Below are 22,152 nucleotides of genomic sequence, written 5' to 3' on the forward strand. Positions count from 1 at the left end.
CGGCGACACTGATCTATATCCCCAGGCCTAGGGTAAGATAATATTGAAATGTCAGTTTGTGTGCAATTAATTTGCTCTCTGTATGAAGACCAGAAGAAAACAAAGTTTATGTTATTTTATTAGAAAAGTGGGATTTGGGACCATTTGATTCTCAATTATTTTTGTACAAAGTGGTGATTGCAAGTAGTTTCTAAAAAAATTTTTTTTGTAAGAACACTTTTCCTCTAATTCATAGCCTTCCACACTTAGATCAAAGAACTCTAATGAAGGGACATTTCAAGAGACCAAGCTTCTAATTAGGATAGATGGTGATAGAATCGCAGCCATACTTAATGTCTGTGTTATGCAGTAACAGGAGGGAAAACCAAGACAAATTAAGAATAAAAAAATTGTACAGTATATTGCCTTTACTTAATAACTTCTAAGTATTCTTAACCCGTTGCGTGGTAGCAGATAGTTATTTAGCGATATAACATCAGTTCAGGTAAGGCCCTTAGAAGTTTCTTTATCAAGAAAATCATGACAACGGAGGTGGGCGTTATGGCACAGGCCTATAATCAGCACTAAGGAAATTGGGGCGGCAGGATGGAGATTTCGAGGCCAATCTGAGCTATATTAGAGGACCCTGTCTCACAAGAGAAAAAGGAAAAGGCAACCAAGGCGTTGGAACACAATCGTCTCTTCTGTTTTCCACAACTTGTTGTTTTCCATTTCTTCCAAAAAATAATTGCGAAATCGGGAAATAAAAATCCCACAGAAGTTACTTCTCAAACATCGCGATAACATTTTGATCTCGTTCAGTTTGTTGCTACGGGGATCAGAGGCGGAAGATTGGCCAATCAGGAGGAGGGATCTTTTTCAGTTCCGCCCTCGTTGCCGGGATACGCCGAGGCTCACAGACGCTCCGGGTTAGGCCTGAGGGCCCTGGAAAGCAGAACTGAAGTGAACCAGGAGCTTCGAGGAGGCTACGAGTGCCTGTGGGCTCCTCAGCTGTGGCGGCCTCAGAAAGTGGTTGGAGCCCTGCGGCTGCCCTTCTGCGCCCGCGGAGGTGAGAAATCCTAGGTCACATCCCTCTTCCTTCCTTCTTTGCCAGGTGCCTCTCGTAGGCGACCCTGATTGCTCCAAACAAAACAAATTCGAATTATTCTGCCCAAAGCTGTTAGCGACGGGGTCTTTGCCCGGCCAGGGAAGTTCTCACTTCTTTTTGGGCAAGAGGTATGCGGTGATCTCCTCAGGCATCCATCTCCTGAGCAGACTGCCACACCAAGACCTTGGGGAAGGATCAAGAGCCTCAGAGAAGTCAGTGTGTGCTGAAGGGTTTTACAGAGTACTATGGTAGATTTCTGTCTGTTTACAGAAGAAAGGACTTAGCACCTTGCCACTACATATATGTGAGAGTGGTTAGCTTAGGGAGGCAAAAGCTAGTAATAATAATTAGGAGTCAAATATTTTTCATATAATGTGTGTAATCTTCACAATCCTGCAAGGTAGGGCTCCTGGCCGTACCTCTGCTTTAGAGACAAGGAAACATCCAGAAGGATTAAGTGATGTGTCAAAATTATGCAACTGATGACTGTCAGAGGTAGAGTTTGTGTTCCTAATCTTTCTGGAACCAAAGGATGGGCTTGTATGAATATTTGGTATTTGGTTGAATAACCCCAGAGTTTACTAGTGCCTCTCCTCTCCTTTTTTCTTAATCCCTGCTGGGACTGATGGTATATTAAGCCTTTTCTTCTATAGTAAACCACTGGCAAAGAAAATCAGGTGGAAGTATATTGTACATTTTCTGAAAGTTACCTGAAAAACAGGGCAGTGACTAATTCTGCTGGAAACAAAGGGTTTTCCCTATTAGCTTTTGGAAAAAGAAGGTGTAGGTAGTAGGTGGTTATAGAGTGGTCGTGGAAGGGTTCCTAGAATCTAAGATAGGAGGTGAGATGCATGTTAGGCAAGGGGGCTAATTAGGAAGCTGATGTAATCTGCTTGAGTCAGTGAGACCCCAAACTGGCCAGTGCTGGAGGAATAGAAAGAAAGGAAGTACTTTTAGGAAAATCAGTAGGACCAAGTGATTAGCTATGGGGAGTGAGAGGGAGGAGAAATCAGGGATGAAGTTTGTTGCTTATGTGAGCAGGAAATGGCACCGAAAAGAACACATTTTGGGGGATGAAGCTGAGCTTAGATTTACATATGTTTATGCTGAAATATCTAGATAACGTCTGAAATGTTAGGTAGTTATATTTGGGTGTGTTGGGGCTGGAGATATGGAGTTGTGAACTTATGAATTGTTAAAACCCTGAGTATGGATGAGGTGGTCCTAGGAGAGTTTAGAGAGAAGAAAGAAAAATAAGCCATAGAATAAGTTCAGAGACTGAAAAGGGAGAATCCAAAGAGGCGAGTGTTAGAGAGATGATTTCCTTAAGGGTGGACAGATGACATCTACATCCCTGGTGATTTTAGCAGAGGTTGTTTGAATGGAAATCTAGTAATGTAGGAGCTCATGAAAATAGGCTACTTTTAAGAGTTTGTGTAGCAGAGTGTAGTTCCTCTCTCCCTCACTTTGGGCCCCGTAAGAATGTTTGAGACTGACTTAGAGATGGTTGCAGGACCAAGAAATTTATTTGTGTGGTTAAGAAATGCAGTTCAGTGTGACAGTAGGCTGCAAGAAAGGAGAAAATTTAAATATATCAGGGAGAGTGGAGGTAATGCCCCAAAGAAGGTGGGAAGGATAATGTCCCAAAGGTAGTGGGATCAAGAGGGAAAATCAGAATAGAGATTGATCTTGAATGAGAGATGGAATGATTCTTGACATTGGAGGACAGGATGAATGTAAATTTTGTGCTCTGAAGGTTATGGAATATATGTCCTAATTTTCTCAGATTAGTAAATCAAATCATTTGCTGAGAGTGGCAGGAACAGAGATTAGATAGAAACGATGATTAAGAAGCGGAAACATCAAGGAGATATACTTAGAGGAGCTTGCATTTTGGTAAGATAATAGATGAAGAAGAAATATTGTAATAATCCTATAGTTCTAAGTGGAGCCATAATGTCACATTTGAACAAAATTAAAGTAGGCTTAGTCTTGTAATGGTACCTGGAATGGCAATTTGCAAGAAAAATCATCATGAGTTAAATGTTTGAAGGAAGGCTATGATGGGCCACTAGTGTTTTGCTGTAAAAGACATCTAAGGATAATTGAACTATTTATTTTTTCCAGTGGTTTATATGAACGGAAAATGGCCAGTAATCACAAATCTTCATCCCGCCCTGTTTCACGAAGTGGAATTGGGCTGACAGGAAGGCCTCCTTCCGGAATACGACCTCCATCAGGACATATTCGAGTGACAACTGGAGTAAGTTTAAAAGAAATTTATTGAGCTCTTCTATGTATTTTCTGGTAGAAGCTAGAAATCCCTATATCTTAAAAATTATGTTTTTGTTATTCCTTTATTTTTTAAGGACATGATTTAAGCGTTTTTTGGGAGGAAACATATAAAACTATAAATGTGGAGGAATCTCAATACACTATTGCTGATTCACAAATTTGTTTTAGAGCTATAATAATTTAAGTGGTATGGTATATTGGGGCCACAATCAAATTAAATGGAATAGGCTAGAAATAGAATCAAGTATATATAAGAATTTAATTATTAAGATGACATTAAATTAATTGATAAAGGCAGAGAATTCCAGAGAACATTAAAAAAACTAATAAATTATTTGTTTGAAAACATTTTTGAAGGCCAGGGATTTAGTTCAGTGGTGCTACCACCTGCCTTGCAAGCGCTAGGTTCTGAGTTCGATCCCTGGTACCAAAAAACAAACAAACCATTTTTGATCACCTTCACATCTTTTTAATTATGGTATCATATGTATACTAATAAAAATTTAAAAATTAAAAACAGAAACTTGATGTTTTAAAAATGAAACCATAACTGTATTAAGGGAAGATATAATCAAGAGTGTAAATAAACTTGATGTGAACTAGAGCTTTATAATTATGACAGAAACACCAAGCAATGAAAAGGAAAGCTGTTTGTGTGTGTGTGTGTGTGTGTGGTAACAGGGATTGAACTCAGGACCTTGTGCTTGAGAGGCAGGTGGCAGCACCACTGACCTAAATCCCTGGCCCAGGAAAGCTTTTTAGATTTATATATTTGAATTTATAATAAAAATATCATTAAAGAATTAAAAAGAAGCAATAAAGTGGTAGAAAAACATACCTAGGATTCAGAATCTTAAAGAGCAAGCTTTGCTTATTTATAGATGGTCTCTCTCCCTCTTCCTCTCTAGCTTTTTAAATTTTTAATTTATTTTAGACTGCATCTTACTCTGTAGTTTAGGCTGGTCTTGAACCCACTGTGTGGCTGCCTCAGCCTCCTGAATGCTGGGATTACAGGTGTGTGTCATCGTGGCTGGCTGAGCTCTTTCTATAAGACTATAAACTTTATGTCCAAACAAATTCCATGAAATTGTTCTCTGGATTGGGTGGAACATCATTATACATCTATTCCAAAATTCATTAAGAACAACTTTAAAAGGCAAAAATAAGAAAAGTATAATAGCCTAATATAAAAGTACTATGAGTATTACTGAAACTGTACTCAGATTGCTACAACCTGGAAACAAACTCTAGAAAATGTTAAAAACTATTTTTAATATAATGTAGCATCATGTCAGTGAATCAGTAAGAGAAACACCACATTTTAAAAAGTTGGATAAAGTTTACAAACTGCTAGTTCTAGTTTTACAGTTTAAAACCTATAAAAATAATTACTACTTTCATTATTCTAATAGTGAAAATTTGGAAGCACCTTAAATGACCTTATCACACGAATCTTACATTATGATGTGTTTGTTATCATAGTAATCTATAGGTAGTCATTAATTTCCAGCTGGATGTAGTGGTGCATGCCTGTAATCCTAGAACAAGGAAGGCTGAGACGGGGATTGTTTTAGGCTACATCAGGAGTTCAAGGCTAGCCAGGACTACATAGTAAGAAATCTATCTCAAAATAATTTAAAATATGTGTTTGATAAAAGAATATACTTTCATAATGCGGTATTAAGAAAGAAGCAGGGTAATATCAGTTTAACATGCAAGCATACATGTATATATCATAGAAAGAAATGAAGTAGAAAGACATGAATACATCAAATTGTCCATAGTATTTTCTCTGATATTGACACAGATGGTTTTGACTAACTCAATAGGTGTGTAGGGCTAATACTAAAACTCCAATGAAACAGAGATATTACTGAGTCCTGTGTTTCAGTTTAAAGAGGACAGCATTTCTTCAGAGGGGGTAGAGAATATTTTTGAGATGTTTGGGTTTTCCTAAAGTTTTCAGGTTTTCTCAAGTTTCGGGTAATTACCACATTACCATCCTCTAGACAGAAATGGTTTTTCTGAAGTCTTTTTAGACAGTATATGGTACTAAGCTAGGGTACCTTTTTTATTTTAGTAAAAATTGATGCTTGTTTTTTTAATTGAATTTATTGGTACATTCTAGGTAAACAGTACAGTTACATTCATTACTGGGTTCTTGTACCTTTACATGCCAGGTCTTGGTTCTCATTTTTTCCCCTTGTCCCCGCCCTCCCTTCTCCCCCTCCCTCCCCTCCCCACCTTCAAACACTTTAATTCCATTTTTACATTTTCTCATATTTTTTTTCCTTTTCCCTTATTCCCCTTTCCCTATCCTCACTGTCCCTATACCTTTGGTCCCTTTCTTCCTATTTCACATTGCTAATTGCCCCATTAGGATCTTGAGTACTATTTCAGTTTTTCACACCCGAGAAACTATTCGGTATTTGCATATGTGTGACTTATTTATTTCACTTAGGAGTATATCCTCAAAATGAACCCATTTACCTATGAATGACTACTTTTTCATTCTTTATGGTTGAGTAGTACTCCATTTCATAGAAAAACCACATCTTTATCCAGTTTCCAATTGATGGGCAAATGGGCTCTTTCCAAGTTTTAGCTATTATAAACTGTGCTGCTATGAACATGGGTGTGCATATATGACTGTGATATGATTCTTTCAATTCTTTTGGAAAGATACCCAACAGAGGGATGGCTGGGAAATTGATGCTTGTTAATGTAATATTTATAAAAGAATCTGACATTTATTCACTACCTCCTATTTGTGAGGTAATTTTTTTTTTAATTTTATTTATTTATTTTTTTTGGTACCGGGGATTGAACTTGGGTCCTTGCGCTTGCAAGGCAGGCCACCGAACCGCTGAGCAACAGGGACCTAAACAGCATCTTTCTGCCCCTTTTATCTGGACTACTTAGGGTTGGGTAGCACTTACACCCTTAATCCTAGTGCCTTTGATCCTAGCATTGTACCATGAATCTATTCCAGCATCACACACTCTAGACCCAGCCACTTCTGAGAAAGCCCTACTATGACCGCAGGAGGCTTTGGGGGATATCTAAACACAAGCCGTGACAGCTTGTGTAAAGCTAAAGAGAAATTATTTAGGAGGTTTTTCCAAGGGGGGATTTAGCATTTTCTCAGAGATCACTTAGGCTAACCTTGAGCTCATTTCATTTAACTTCGTAAGTCTGTGGCCAGCAAATTCTCTGTAATGTGTACTATTGCTGCCCCATCTTCAAAATAATTCCCAAGTGATTTTCAGAATCATTTAACAATCGTTTTGTTTTATGGAATTTAAGAACTAACAGCTAACAATTAAAAGCAAAAAGCATGATGGTAATTGTTTTTAACTTCTATCTCAAATTTCTACCCCATATTAATCTACTACTGTACTTCACTTTGGTAGGGAAGTAAATAGAAGAAAAGAAGGTTAGGAGGATAGAACAGAAGAAGGAGGAGTATTTTGGAACACTTTGAGATTGTCTTTTATATTTTCTATTCCTGTCCTGTATGAGCTGAAAAGAAGTGTCTTTTCTTGTCTTGTCTTTTCTTATGGGTGTGTAATGTTACATTGAATTTTGCAAACTTCAAGTAGAGAATTATTTTGAGTAATCATACAAATCCTTTTTGAATGAAATCAGTCCTTTAGTACTTAACATGGCTGTCTTGTGATGGAATCATGTCCAATTTATTTTTCATATGATGTATACTCCTAGTAAGGCATGGTGCATGCCTTTAATCCCAGCACTCTGGGAGGCTGAAGCAGGAGGATCACAAGTTTGACCTCAGCCTGGGCAACTTTGTGAGACTGTATCTCAAAATCAAATAAAGAATGGGCTGGGGATTTAGCTCAGTGTTTCCAGCACCTGCCTTGCAAGCGCAAGGACCCGAATTTGATCTCCAGTATAAAAAATAAAAATAAAAAATTGATTAAGAAGGTTAATATATATATTCATTATTATAATGATGAAATCACCAAATTATATAAAGGAGAAAATATAAATCAACTACAATATGTAGAAATAACCATTGTCACTATTTTTAATGATTTTCTAGACTTTTTTTTTTTGTACCGGGGATTGAACTCAGGTCTAGACTTTATTTTTACAAAAATAAAATTATGCATACAATACTGCCCTGTAAACTACTTTATTATATACTACAACTTATTTAACCATTTCCTTTTGTGGACATTCAGTTCCTTTCCAGTTCTGAAATATTATAGTCTACACATAAAATTTAAAGTTTTAATAAAATATGGTATAGTCATAGAATTTTAAATGTTGAAGAAAATTATTTAATAACATTGAATAGTATATTTTAGATATTGAAAAAACATAAAGACTATTTTATCATTTGTATAGAATTTAATTTGTCTCAAAAATGCTCTTCGCAATCTAGTAACAGTAGAAGGTATAATTATTTTCCTTCTGTTTGAGAAAAGTAAAATCTTGTTATTATTTAGACGCCACCTGGAACAGCAAGACCAGGCTCTCGTGGCCCCTTGGGGACTGGTGGGGTTTTGTCATCTCAGATCAGAGTTGCTGACCGTCCTGTTACACAGCAAGGGTTGAGCGGAATGAAGACTGGGATGAAAGGTAGCTGTAAAATGAGATTGTAACTAATGATTAATGAGATTGTAACTTAATTACTAAGTCAGAATTACAGCATGTAGTTCTTTTTCATTGCCTTCCAAAATTGCTACAACACGATGAATGTGAAAATGCATTGTAAACTCGAGAGTCATATACATATAACAGCTGTCTTGATCTTCATTTTTCTGAATGCAGAACTTTTTTATTATTGAAGAAATTTGAAATGATTTGAAGAAAAATCCAGGATTGAAAATTAAACTTCTTACACCATATACAATAGTCTGAAATATTTAAAGAGTATCAAAATGATACTCTTAAAATACCTGCATTAAGAGTCAAAAATGTTACTTTTTTTCTGAAATTAATACTCAGTTATACAGCTAACTTATAGGAAGGAGGCTAACATGTAGCCATATGAGCCTCTCATCAGGTCTCTGTTTAGAAAGGCATAATGATGCATTATATGTTGTGATTCATAAATTTGATTTTATATATATATAAATGTATGCCAAAACTTGATAGACTTTTTAATAAAGAATTTTTTGATTTCTTTATGTGTGACAATTGCTTTATCAGGGCTGAAGTTATTCTGTTGGTAAAAAATTTATTTTAAGATATTATGCTTTTTTTCTATAGTTTCTACATCTGCAGATTCAATAACCGCAGATCAGAAATAGAAAAAATAAAACAAAATCCAGCACGTATACTGAACATATACAGACTTTCCTGTCAGTATTCTCTAATTAATACAGTAAAACAGCTATTTATATAGTATTTATCTTTTATGAGGTATGATAAACTAGAAATGATTTAAAATACTTGTGAAAATGTGTGTATTACATACAAAACTCTGCCATTTTATATGAAGAACTTGCATATCCCTGGATTTTGACATCCATGTGGGAGTCTTGGAAGCTGTCTCCTGCAGACACTGAGAGATGATTATGTTTTTTAGAATGTAGTAAGTCATGCTGTTCAGGAGATTTACCTCTCCTCCCCACTCCACTCCGTTCCTCTCCGCTTCTCTCCTTCCCACTCCTACCTTCCCTCTCCTCTCCTCTTGTGGGAGTGGGGTTTGAATCCAGGGCTTTCCATGAGCTACATCCCCAAATCTTTTTTATTTATTTTGAGACAGGGTCTCACTCAGTCACTAATCATGTAATCTGGGATTGAACCTGAGATCCTCCTGCCTCAGCTTCCTTGAGTGCTAAGATTACAGTTGTGTGCCACCACACCTGGCTTAAATTTTCTTACATTACTATTTAGCTCACTAAATATTAAAACCCAATTGATTTCTTTTAGACATCTGTTTAATAATTATCAGTAGTGTTAACAAATGAGTCAAAATTCTGTAATAATTTTAACTATTCTTAAATAATATATTGACAGACATGCTTATGTGTAATATTACTTATTCAAAAACATTACAGGTAGAATCAGTAAAATTATCTGGAGGCTTTATTACATGTTTATTACTGTAAGGTTATCCTTCAAAACAGAACTAATATTATTTAAGATTATTAGTTTCTACCAGCATACATCAAAAGTTCACAGTTCTGTTAACTATGCACCCCTATCTGTTGTGAGTTTTGTTCTCACTCGCTTTTGTCCCATTTCCTGTTATAGTACGATGTTCCCTCTCTTTTCTCAGCATGGACCTCATGAAGGGGAAGTACTCTCTGGCCTCACCTCTCTCACTTTGCAGGACACTTCATCTCTTGCAAGGTCTGGACATTTAACCCAGAAAGACACTTAGTCCTACTAAAATATAAGATTATTTAAAAAAAAATTCTGAAGGCTTGGATGTAGCTCTATGATAGAGCCAAGTACTTGCCTAGCATGCATGAGGCCCTGGGTTCTAGTCCCAACACCAAAAGAAAAAAAAAAATCTCTGGGACAAATTTGAAAACTCATAGTCTCTTGCTTACAGTGAGAAATATTTGCACTCTCCAATAAGGTAGCCAGTAGTTGCTTACAGATACTCATTTAAATTAATTAGAATTAAGTAAAATAAAAATCATTTCTCTAGTAGCACCAGCCAAATGTCAAGTGCTCAGTAGTCCCATGTGAATATTTTACTCGATAATGCTAATATGTTTTGTTGCATTAAGTTGTTTCGGACAGCTGTTTTCCAGGCTTCCATAGACCTAAGTTTCCATTTAGTCAGTCTATCTATTGTCTTAACAACTTCACTTCAACCCCATCTTTGTGATCTTTTTGTTTGTTTCGTTTTAGTAGTAGTTGGGACTGAATCCAGGGCCTTCCTACTGAGATATGTCCCTTGGTCCTTTTTTCTTCTTCTTCTTCTTCTTTTTTTTTTTTTTCTTGAGACAGGGTTTCACTAAGTCACTAAATTGCCCAGGCTGGGCTTGAACTTGTGATCTTCCTTCCTCAGCCTCCCAGCGTGCTGTGATTACAGGTAAGTGCCACCATACCTGTACCTGGATCCATCTTTGTGATCTTAATTCAAGCTTCCCTTATGTGTTGATTCTAAGCTGTTAGTTGTCTTTTCCATTTCAGTGATTCTTCTTGATGTATTGGTACATTCATGTTGACTGACAGAATTGTCGCATGTAATTCTGGTTGTACTTTGGATTTGGACTTGCTATTTTGGTGGCATTTTGAAATAGAATACAAACATTAAAAAAACCTTTTTTTTTTAGGTCCCCAGAGGCAAATTTTAGACAAATCTTACTATCTTGGACTTCTTCGGTATGTTAAATAAACATGTCTTTGTATGATCATGAAATTTTAGCTATGGTACTTTTTTCAGTAACAACATGTCTGTTTTTTTTTTTTTTTCTGGTACCAGGGATTGAACTCAGGTCCTTGCGCTGGCAAGGCAGGCCTGAACTAAATTCCTGGCCCCTCATGTCTGTTTTTTTTTTTTTCTAAGAATTATTTTGTATTATAATAATCTTTTATTAATTTGGCTATAATACAAAGATAGATATGATAATAGGATTAGGCTAGGGTTTTAAATTTTATGCATTTGCATGTAAGCTGTATATTTTGTCTCTGTGCTGTTATAACAAAATATGAGAGATTGGTTAATTTGTATTTTACAAAATTTTATTTCTTATAGTCATAGAGGTTGGGAAATTCGGGATCAAAGTGCTGGCAGGTTTGATGTCAGGAGGGCCTGTTCCTTATTAATGGCACCATATAGGTGTGGTCACATGACGGAAGAGCAAACAGTGGCCGACTTGGTACATTTCAGCCCCTCCCTAAAGCGCTAATCCCATCTGACAGCAGCACCTTCATGGCCTAATCACCACCTTACGGTTCCACTTCTTAATTCTGTTGAACAGGATTCAATTTCATTATGAATTTTAGAGGGGACACAGACATTCATACTAACATATTTAAAGTTCACTGTTTTCATCTAGTAGTAAAAATAATTTTTTATGCTTTTTTTGGTATTTTCTTTTTTTGGTACTAGTGATTGAAATTTCTGTATTATTTTGACACATACTCATATTATTGAAATATTACTAATTATACCTAATAAGAAAGATGCATGTATTTACTTATGATATCATAGTCAAGAGTTTTGCTGGTCTGGGGATTTAGCTCAGTGGTTCTGCCTCCTGCCTCTCAAGCACAAGGTCCCGAGTTTGATACCCGGTACCAAAAACCAAAAAAAAAAGGGTTTTGCTTAAGTAGGGTCAGTTCATATAAATGTGGTCTAATTTTAATAAATTCATATGCTTTGTTATATGTCTGTAATTACACAGTTTTAAATTGATAACTTTTTTTTTTTGTTTTCTACCTACCTTAACTCTGCTCAGGTGTCCAGCTTTCTTACATTCATTTTCTTATTTTCCTGACTTGTCATCTGCTTCTTTCTCTCTTCCATTTCATTTAGTCCATCCTTCCATCATGCACAAAAAGCCTTATTTTCCTTTTCAGTCCTTCTTGGTTTTGTTTCTCACCTGTCTGGAAAAGTGTAGGTTTCGCCCATCTGTCCTCAAAGCTAAGATAGTAAGAAAGATAGTAAGGCCATCAAATGTATAATATCTGATATTCAGTCACTTTTTAATTAAAAGAAGGAAAGGAAATAGAACTATTGCTAATTGCTACATTACATCTCTTCTCCAGGGTTTATGCTTCTATATCAGAGGATAGTTCTGTTTGTGTAATTGTTTGGCCTAGCAGAGGGCTCAGTGCTTCCTGGGGAACTTTTGGCAATTTCTGTACACATTTTTGTTTGTCAGAACTGGAGTTATGTGGAAATACTGCTGGTATCCTTATGAGGGATGCTGCTAAATATCCTATATGCACAAGATAGCCTCACACCACAAAATATTAGTCACTGACATTTCAGTGTTACTATTAAGAAATTATAGCAGAAGCTGTGAAGATCAGAGTTAGGCATCTACATCTGTCTATGGATTATAACAGTTTAGCCAGACATCCGTTCTGATCCTATCTCATCTCTATTGTCAGTTTTTCGTAAGTTGAGTAAAATAGGATGGGCTATTCCTTATCCTTGGTAAAATAAATCAGTGATATATTTTCTTTTTTAAATGAAGTTTGCAAAATCATTTATATTGTTACACATATATGAAAAGTTTAATTAAAAAGTTTTAGAAATACTGCTAACTTTCTTTTTTCTTTTCAATTAGAAGTAAAATAAGTGAATTTACAACTGAAATTAATAAACTTCAAAAAGAAATAGAAATGTACAATCAAGAGAATTCAGTGTATTTGTCATATGAAAAGAGGTAAGTTTACAGTTAAAATATGCAATTTTTATGTATTCAGATTACTAAATATTAATTCAGTATACATTGAGTATATGGCAAGAATACTGAATTTGTAGTTACTGTGTTTAGAATGTTCATTTAATTATTTACGTATTTACAAATGTATTTATTTTATGTTTACAGAGCAGAGACTTTAGCTGTTGAAATCAAAGAATTTCAAGGACAACTAGCAGACTACAACATGGTATTGTCTTTTTTCTGAGAGAATTTCCTTTGAATATTTTCATTGCTTTTAACCACCAAAGATATATTGTTTTAAATGTGAAGTAATACCTGAATATATATTTCCTGTGAAAGATTGAGGCTATATAAAGTGCAGAGAATAAAGTGCCCCTTTCTTTTCTCCCATATGTCTCTCCCCAGAAATAACGTGTCAACAGATCATTATGTATTCTTTCAATATTAAAAACAAATACATTTACTTATATCTTAGTAACTTTTCTTGTCAGTGGGACACAATATTTGACACCAACAAATTAAAGGAGGGAAAGTTTATTTTGGTTCATAGTTTGTAGATGATTCAGTTTGTAGTTGACTGGCTCTGAGGTCAGGCAGCATTACAGAGAGGCTTGGAAATGGAGAGCTGCTCACAGCGTAGCACCAGGCAGCAAGGTGAGATCGAGGAGGACTCTGGAAGGAGATATGCCCTCCCTGGCCACATCCATAGTGACCCACCTCCTACAGCAAGCTGGGCATACCCCCGCCCCCAGATAGTCACATTCCAAAGCCAGGCCTGTGAGTGCATGAGGCTCTTACAAATACAAAATCACACACATACCTTCCACTTTAACGATATTGAAATAATTTAAAAAATAGGTAGAATTTATTGGGTGTGAATAATGCTGTTGCTTTATTTTATTTTATTTTTGTTTTTTGAGACAGGGTCTTGCCATGTAGTTCAGGCTGGCCTTGAATTCACTGGGTATCCTAGGTTGGCCTCGAACTCGCAGAGATCCTCTTGCTTCAGCCTCCCGAGTGCTGGGATTACAGGTGTGCACCACCACATCCAGCAATAATCTTGCTTTAAAAAGATTTTTTTACCTTTGTATGGAGCATTGCCATCATTAAATTAAAAATAACTTAATTATTTAGCACACAGATTGCCTTCATCTGTATGTTGTGTTCTTTGTGCGCATTCTGTCAAAATAGAGTCCATAACGAACAGTTCCATCAAGGGTGCTTGCCAATGTGGACTTTAAGAAGAAACAGTGTTCTGGCGCCTGCCTCACTAGTGCAAGTACAGGGGTTCTATCCCCGGTACCAAAAAAAGAAACAGTAGTTCCAGTAGTACTGATAACTGCTTTAATCACTGGGGTAACGGTGCTGCTGTGAACATTTCCAGTGTCAGAATTGATTCTTCCCGCCTTCTTGATTGTATTAAGCAGAAGTGGTGTCTGGATTTAATGAAAGTGACAAGCTTTTATCTCACTATTTCTAGTAAGAATGATTATGTAAATTATGATGCACCTACTTAATACTATTACATTATGTTTACCAATACATTTTTTGATTATAGTATATTGTAATCATTAAAATCGTTGAATCATACAATCTAGTATAACATTTTGGAACCTAGTATTTGGTGGAACATTTTTTAATAAATGATATTCTATTCTAAATGAGAAAAACAGTTTTACAAGGTATGAAATGATATTAGATAAAAATGATTTTTAATTATGGTGAAGTCTAATAGGTAAGGTACTTCAGATAAACATGTAGAATAAGCTGTTTGTAGGTTTAATATGTGGTAAATAGAAAGCACCTATGTATCTGATGTATAGTTAGCACTAAATATATATTAGGTCTTACTAGCACTTATTTATATTGCAAATTAAAAAATGTCATGTATACAAATATATATTTCATTAATAAAGCTTACTTTTTTAGTATCAATTGAGTCTAAATAATTTGCTTTTAATTCCTAATTAGTGACCTCTGCTTCAAACTAAGGCTCCCCTATTTCCTAAATTTTTTGGTCAAATGTAGACATAATATTTAGTGAGTGAGTTAATAATGCATGCAACAGACTCTAAATACAGTCTGTGTCGCCTGTTGCTGCCATTTCCTTTTTTTCTGTTACCAGGGTTAAACTCAGGACCTTGCACTTGTGAGGCAGGCACAGTGCCACACTGAGTTAAATCCTCGGCCCTGTCATTTCCTTTGTGAAGTAGGCTTCCCAGTGTGTTGTTTATGCCTTATTTGAAAAAGTAAAAGTGAAGAGTGAGGAAGGAACTGGTTCTGCAAAGTGAGCTTGTTCCAAGTAATAGAGGAAAAAGCAAGATAACACTGGAGAAAGCAGGGTAGGCTACCCTGAGGAAAGCCATGATAACCTGATTTTTTTTTTTTTGTAGAAAAAGTTTCATGGTTTTAATAGTGTATATTTGTAATCTATTAACATACTTTTCCTCTGGGGAAAAGATGAAAGAGTGACAGATTGGACTTTTCTAGACTTTTATAACTTTAGCCATTTTTTCAGAGGTGGTAAAGCTCTTCAAGATAATATCTGTGGTGTTTTATTATTGCTCATTTTTTTCTTGTTTTCATTTTTGTGTGGTACTGTGCATTGAACCTAGAGACTTAGCTTAAGTTACTTCTCATCATTCGTGAGAGTGAATACTTGTATTAAGAATTATATAAAACCTTAGCACTAATAGGATTTTTTAATATTTTTCTTTGTAGTTGGTAGATAAACTTAATACCAATACTGAAATGGAAGAAGTAATGAATGATTACAACATGGTAAGAAAATTTATAAATATAAGCAATATCTAGAAATAGTTTAATAAAACCTAATGGAGGCCGGGTGTGGTGGTGCATGCCTGTAATCCCAGCACTCAGGAGGCTGAGGCAGGAGGATCGCTGTGAGTTCGAGACCAGCCTGGGTTACACAGTGAACTCCAGGTCAGTCTCAACTACATAGTGAGACCCTGTCTCAAAAACCAACAAAACAAAACAAAACAAAAAAAACAAAAACCTAATGGAGCCGGAGATTTGGCCAAGGGGTTCCGCTGCCTGCCTTGCAAGTACAAGGTCCTGAGTTCGATCCCAGGTACAAATAAAAACAAAAAACAAAAGACAAAACAAAACCTAATGGACCTTAGAGATGGGTGAGTACTCTGACCCTAGTGCAGTTGAGTTCTCTTACTTGGTCTTTTTAAGTCTTTTCTCTCTTGATTGTCTCCTGAGTGGAGGCTATAGTGTCTACAAAGCTCTCTAAACTGATTTCACTTGCATTGCACATCTACATATTTGCTCCTATAAATACTATATGAGAAATATTTCTGGTTACTTTTTATACAAATGAAGCTAGTCCTCAATGAAGAGAAATGCTACTGGTTCATCATTTTTATAACAAAGGGAAAAAAATGAATAAACGTGATGCCAGACATAATCTTAACATTTGAATGGTAAATGAGAATTTGTGTTCCATGTTCTCAGGTTATTTGGTAGAAAACAATAAATGTTAATATCTAGCTTATTTAGATCCAAACATTTAGAGAAAATAACACAACTTACATAGCTTATAGTTTACATAATCAGAGACTATCTGTGAAAATTAGAATTTATAAAATGTCTTTTCTAAAATTGGAGTTCTAAAACCTTGATAATTTAGAATATTGTTAAACCGGGTGTGGCGGTGCATGCCTTTAATCCCAACACTTGGGAGGCTGAGGCAGGAGGATCCCTGTGAGTTCAAGACCAGCCTGGGCTACGTAGTGAGTTCCAGGTCAGTTTCAACTATTCAGTGAGACCCTGTCTCAAAAAAACAAACAAACAAAAAAAAAATAAAATAAAGAAATAGAATATTGTTAGAACACAGGAAAATTCATAAATTAAAAAATTTATTTTAATGCCAGAATAAAAACTAAGAAGATCTTCATGTGTTTTATTAGTATTTAGAATCCGCTAGGAATATTCAGGTAAACCCTGAATGCTTATAAGTTGTGTTGGCTGGGGATTTAGCTCAGTGGTTCCACCACCTGCCTTACAAGTGCAAGGACCAGAGTTCGATCCCCGGTACAAAAACAAACAAAAAAAACTTGTGTTGAGTCTAAATTCAACATACTGCCAGTCAGTTATGTATTGAATACTCAATTTGTTTTTTTTTTTTGGTACTGGGGATTAAACTTGGGACCTTGCGCTTTTGAGGCAGGCAGTGGAACCACTGAGCTAAATCCCCAGCCCAAGCACTCAATTCTTGAAATGCTGTTTGTATAAATTAAGTTTACATTTTATTGTTTGACAGATCACTAAAGAACAATGAATATTTTTGGTATGAGATTATGATGCTTCTTAAAAAAACTTTAATCTAGTGGTCTCTGGTAAATGATACAATTAGTGTGCATTTAATGGAACTTTGCATGTAGAATTAGAGGAGATTGGGCACACTCAGGGTGATATGGCCATAGACTGCACATAGAATTAGGATTGTCAAACTCATTTAGTTCATAACCAGAATGACCTTTAAAGACAGAGTTTGACTTAATGGTTACTTTTTTATTACTAACTTTGGTATTAACTCTTTATTCAGCTTAAAGCTCAAAATGATCGAGAAACGCAAAGTATGGATGTCATATTTACTGAAAGACAAGCGTAAGTTAAACCCATTTAAAAATCAAACAGATTTATAAGTGAGTTTTATTATAGATATTTACAATATTTACTGTTTGTACCTGTTATTTTACTATACCATTAAGTAGCTACATTTTATATACATAAAACTACCTTGTAGATTATATAAATAGGATTTCTGCTTCTGGGCATTTAAGGTGGGTAAAAATGTCTTTATAACTACCATTAACAATTTAGGCCTTTAACTAATTTGAATTATGATATTGTAGCACCAGTCTAATGAAAGATACTGTATTATTATTCACATTACTATCATTGGAGCAAAATATCTGACATCTGCATATGAAAGGAGATATGTTTTATTTTTATGAATTAAAAAATTTTTATTAGTACATATTTGAAGTACATAGTGATTACATTCATGATGCAGAGTTGGTATCTATACATAAGAAAACTTAATACCCATTTTCAAAAGATCTATCTCTCTTATCTCTTTTATTTTGCTCCTTAATTTACTTATTGTTTGGGATTCTTGTCAAATAGAAACTATATGGGTGTCTGATTTATTTCACTTAACATTATGGTCTCAGCGTATATCCATTTTTTTTACCAACGACTCAAATGTATCATTTTTATGACAGACTAATACTCCATTGTGTATAAATGCCACAATTTTTTTATCTATCTGTGGGTGGATATGAAGACCACTTCTGAGATTTATCTAGTAAGAGTTGTTCTGTGGTAAACACGAGTGTGCATATATTATTGTAATGTCACGTCTTTAACTCCATCAGGATGATACCTAGTGTGGGAATAGCTTGGGCAAATGGAATTTCCATTTTTAGCTTTCTGAAGCATCTCCACACTGATTTCCACAGTGGTGGTACTAGTTTACATTCCCACCCACAATATAGAAAGATCCTTTTTCTACTGCAGCCTTGCCAGCATTTGTTATTATTTAATTTATTGATTATAGGCATTATTTCTGGAGTAAGATGGAATCTCAGTGTTGTTTTAATTTCTACGACTACTGAGCTGCAACCCAGCCTTTTAATTTGCATTTCTTTTTGTTTTTTTTTTTCTTTTCTTTGGTTTCTTGAGACAGGGTCTCACTATGTCATTGAGACTGACCTGGAGCTCACTATATAGCCCAGGCTGGTCTTGAACTCACAGTGATCCTCCTGCCTCAGCCTCCTGAGTGCTGGGATTACAGGTGTGCGCCACCACGCCCGGTTTAAAGGCCTAATTTCTTGAGTTGTTTATATAGTTTAGATATTAATCCTCTGTTGAAAGAGCAGCTGGCAAAATTTTTTTCTCATTCTTTAGGTTGCTTCTTCACTCTTTTTTTTTTTCTGTTTATAACATTTTAATTTTTTGTTTTTGTAAACACTGGGTCTCTCTGGGTAGTTCAAGTTGGCCTTGAACTCACTGTGTGGCCCAGGCTGACCTTGAACTAATTGCAATCCTCCTGCCTCAGCCTCCACGTCATGTGTTGGGATTGCAGATGTGTGTCACCATAACCTGCACAAAACTTTTTAATTTAATATAATCTCATGTATTGATTCTTATGTTATTTCTTATGCAAATTGTTAAGAAACTCCTTGTCTACACAGATGTCTTTTAAGAGTTTGATCTATTTTATTGTCTATCAGAATGTTTCTGTTTTAATGTTTAGATCTTTGGCCTATTTTGATTTAAGTGTAGTACATGGTAAGAAATATATAATTTGAAATCTAGGTTTGTGATGCCACCTGTTGTGCTCTTGCTGTTCAGCATTTCTTTTGTTATTCTGGGTTTCTTCTGGTTTCATATGAATTTTAGAATAATTCTTTTTTCTAGTCCTGTCAGGAATGCTGTTGGTATTTTGATTGGGATTGTGTTAAATCTGTAGAACAGTTTTGGAAGTAGGGGATTTTAAAAAAATTTTTCTGATAATCCTCTTCAATTTCCTTTCTCAGAGTACTGTACTTTTGTTTTTCTTGTAATCTTTTGCTTTCTTGGTAAGTTTAATTCCTAAGTATTTAATTTCTCTTGAAGTTGTTGTGAATTGCATTAAGTACACATAATTTCCCCATGAATGGAAGGTAAAAATTAAAGATTTAGCTTTAGTTTTTTAATGTTCCTGTTTGCATCATTAAGTTCTTAAAGTTTTGCTTGCAGCTAATTGATTGCATAGGAATTGGCAAATAATTCACTTTACATGGCGGATTGAACAGGTTTCCTGTTGCTAGGACAGAATATCCAACACCCGCAACTTAAAGGAAGAGAAGTTTAATTTGCCTCACAGTTTGAGTGGTTTCAGCCTGTGGTTGTCTGGTTCCAAGGCAGAAACGTGGCAGAAGGATATGGAAGAGCAGAGCTGCTCGGTTCATGGCAGCCAGGAAGCAGCTGGTGCAGGAAAAGCACCATGGAGAAATGTACCCTCCAAAGCACACTCGCAATGGTCCACCTCCTCCAACTGGGCACTCAGTGGCCCCCCTCCTTACAGCATGTTAGACTCTGAACATCAGTAGATTAATCCAGTGATTGGTGTAGCGCCTCCATGATCCAGCCAGCTATTCAGAGTCTCTTAATCCTGTCAAGTTACAATTTCTTGGCAGAGACAGATTCTTTCTATTTCAGTCTGGGGCTAGTGTTTTCCAGAGTCTATTCTTTGGGTTATTGCACTATGAAGTTTTAGGTATACTTCTAAGAAAGGGTTTTGTTAGGAAGAAAGTCTGGAAAAATTTTAATACTGTGCTCTTGAGTAAGCAGAGAAGAGTTTAGCGTAGTAGAGTCTCAGATTAGTCTTATACCGAAGAATCTTATTTTACTTTGTTTAAACTAAGTGTTTCCTATAGTAATTTGACCACATGCCCTTTTATTTTCATATAAATCCTTCCAGATGTCTCACTGTAAATTAGTGCTCTAAAAAACAATTTTGGAAACATTGTTCTATGTATTGGATTCCAAACAGCTGTCTATGGACCACTTAAAGATTCTTCAGTCTAAAAAAAAAATTCATGAGCACATAAGTCTTATAAAAAAAAAAAAAGACTCTTCAGCCTCAATATAGGCCTATCTGAATAGTAGTCTCCCAGAGAGGCAGACAAATGCATTAAAAAACCCCCAAAATTCATAAATGTGGTGCCCACTTCGGAAGCCACCATGATTATAAAGTGTGGCAATTGTGCATAATGGTGACAGCTTTTGTTATGACCAAGATCAGTGGTAATGATTAGTGTTAATGTCTGAACACTGTGACTGTGTTTTAAATTGCTACCAAATTTTGAGGAAATTTTGTTTTGCTAATTTAGGAACTTCTAAAAATATTTTCCTAATCCATGATATCACACTGCACATGAAATCACTTGCAGGATGTAGTTGAAGCTATCATTCTTTCTTACCTTGATTCATGATATAAACCTTTATTTCTTCACTGTTTGGAACTTTAGTACAATTTAATACATATTATATAAAAATGTTAATCTGAAAATCTCTATTAATGAATAATTGGGGCCTTCTGTTTACTAGTTTTATGGGTTCTTGAACAGTGATGATATAGTATTTCTGGTATCATATATTAACTATATAACTGTTAGCTACATTAGTGCTAGTTACTGCATTTGGACCTGCTTGCTTAGTACAATAAGAAAAACATAAGGCCAGGGATTTAGCTCAGTGGTGCTACCACCTGCATCCCTGGTACCAAAACAAACAAACAAACAAACCAAACCAAAACAACAACAACAAAAAAGAAAAACATGATTTTTACTCTTCATAGATAATTGTACTAATTAATACATAGTTTGGTGTATTGTGTTTCAAAATCTCCTTCTCTAAGCTGTGAGTGGACTGCTTATATTTTTTGAGAAGTAAAATATTGAAAGTAATTAATTTTCTTTGCATAATTCATGAGTATCTATATATTTATCTTCAATAAACCCATCATCATCTAACACAAAGGAATGTAACTTTTCAAATATCACTGTAGTATCTTCTGAGTTTGTGCCTGGTATTTGCAAAGAACTTGAATTTCCAGTAAAGCCGTCTTCATAGGCTTCAGCTTCCTGCTCTTCCAGGCGGCGGTGGTTGTAGCTGAGTAGAAGATTGTACCACGTCGGGCATTTGATGGCAATAAAGATGAGGAGGGAAGTCAACAGTACAGTAACAACAACACCAACCAGAAAAGCCCAACTTTTTCCAAGAGATTCACGTTCTTGAATGAAGAAGAAACGATTTTTGTTAACTTGACAAAAATAAAATAATCATAATTGCATATTCTACTACTGTCCAATAATAGTATTAGAAATGAGCATATATTATAGTTTTCTTTAGCCAAAGTATATTAATCACTAAACAAAAGATATTTCAGTTTTGTGAAAGAATAGCTCTTTCTAAGATAGCTGCAGTTTCAGCATCCCTAACCTTAAATCCAAAATGAGCCCAAATCTGAAACGTTTTAAGCACAAACATGATTCTACAAGTAGGAACTTCTGCATGTGACCTTGTGACAAGTCACACTCAAAACCCAGGTGAACTAAAAATATCATGTAAAATTATATTCAGGCTAAATGTATAAGATTTTTCTGAAACATAAATTAATTTTGTATTCTGACTTTCTTTCTTCCCATCCCATTATGTATATCCAAATATTCCAGAATCCAAAAAAAATATAAAATCTGGAGCACTTCTGGTTCCAAGTATATCAGATAAGGGATAGTCAAATCATACTTGTCTTTGCAGATTTTGTTACTCATATGAAACCATTACTAATTCATATTTATTAAGAATTATGACTTGACTAAAAGTGAAGACTCAGAGAAGGTTTTTTTTTTTTTTTTTTTG

At 35.4% G+C, this 22,152-nt stretch overlaps 2 protein-coding genes across 4 annotated transcripts in view; one reads left to right on the forward strand and one right to left on the reverse strand.

The window, feature by feature from the left end:
- The first annotated feature begins 825 nt into the window (after window positions 1-825).
- Ift74 (intraflagellar transport 74) overlaps window positions 826-22,152 on the forward strand; it is a 104,980-nt gene continuing 83,653 nt past the window's right edge. Inside the window, exons 1-8 of one of the 2 annotated variants that reach the window (XM_010627016.3) lie at window positions 826-1,048; window positions 3,215-3,350; window positions 7,855-7,987; window positions 10,648-10,696; window positions 12,613-12,711; window positions 12,877-12,937; window positions 15,433-15,492; window positions 17,285-17,346. In XM_010627016.3, the coding sequence (XP_010625318.1) occupies window positions 3,234-3,350; window positions 7,855-7,987; window positions 10,648-10,696; window positions 12,613-12,711; window positions 12,877-12,937; window positions 15,433-15,492; window positions 17,285-17,346 (581 nt within the window). In that variant the 5' untranslated portion in view covers window positions 826-1,048; window positions 3,215-3,233. The remainder of the gene's footprint in view (window positions 1,049-3,214; window positions 3,351-7,854; window positions 7,988-10,647; window positions 10,697-12,612; window positions 12,712-12,876; window positions 12,938-15,432; window positions 15,493-17,284; window positions 17,347-22,152) is intronic. The other variant, XM_010627017.3, reaches the window with a different exon arrangement.
- Window positions 19,294-22,152, reverse strand: part of Lrrc19 (leucine rich repeat containing 19) — a 14,046-nt gene continuing 11,187 nt past the window's right edge. For both annotated transcript variants that reach the window (XM_010627015.3, XM_010627014.3), the window contains exon 5: window positions 19,294-21,523. In XM_010627015.3, coding sequence (XP_010625317.1) covers window positions 21,198-21,523 — 326 coding nt within the window. In that variant the 3' untranslated portion in view covers window positions 19,294-21,197. The remainder of the gene's footprint in view (window positions 21,524-22,152) is intronic.

This window comes from Fukomys damarensis, unplaced genomic scaffold (genome assembly GCF_012274545.1).
Source record: "Fukomys damarensis isolate Sample0158 unplaced genomic scaffold, DMR_v1.0_HiC HiC_scaffold_36, whole genome shotgun sequence".
Lineage (NCBI taxonomy): Eukaryota > Metazoa > Chordata > Mammalia > Rodentia > Bathyergidae > Fukomys > Fukomys damarensis.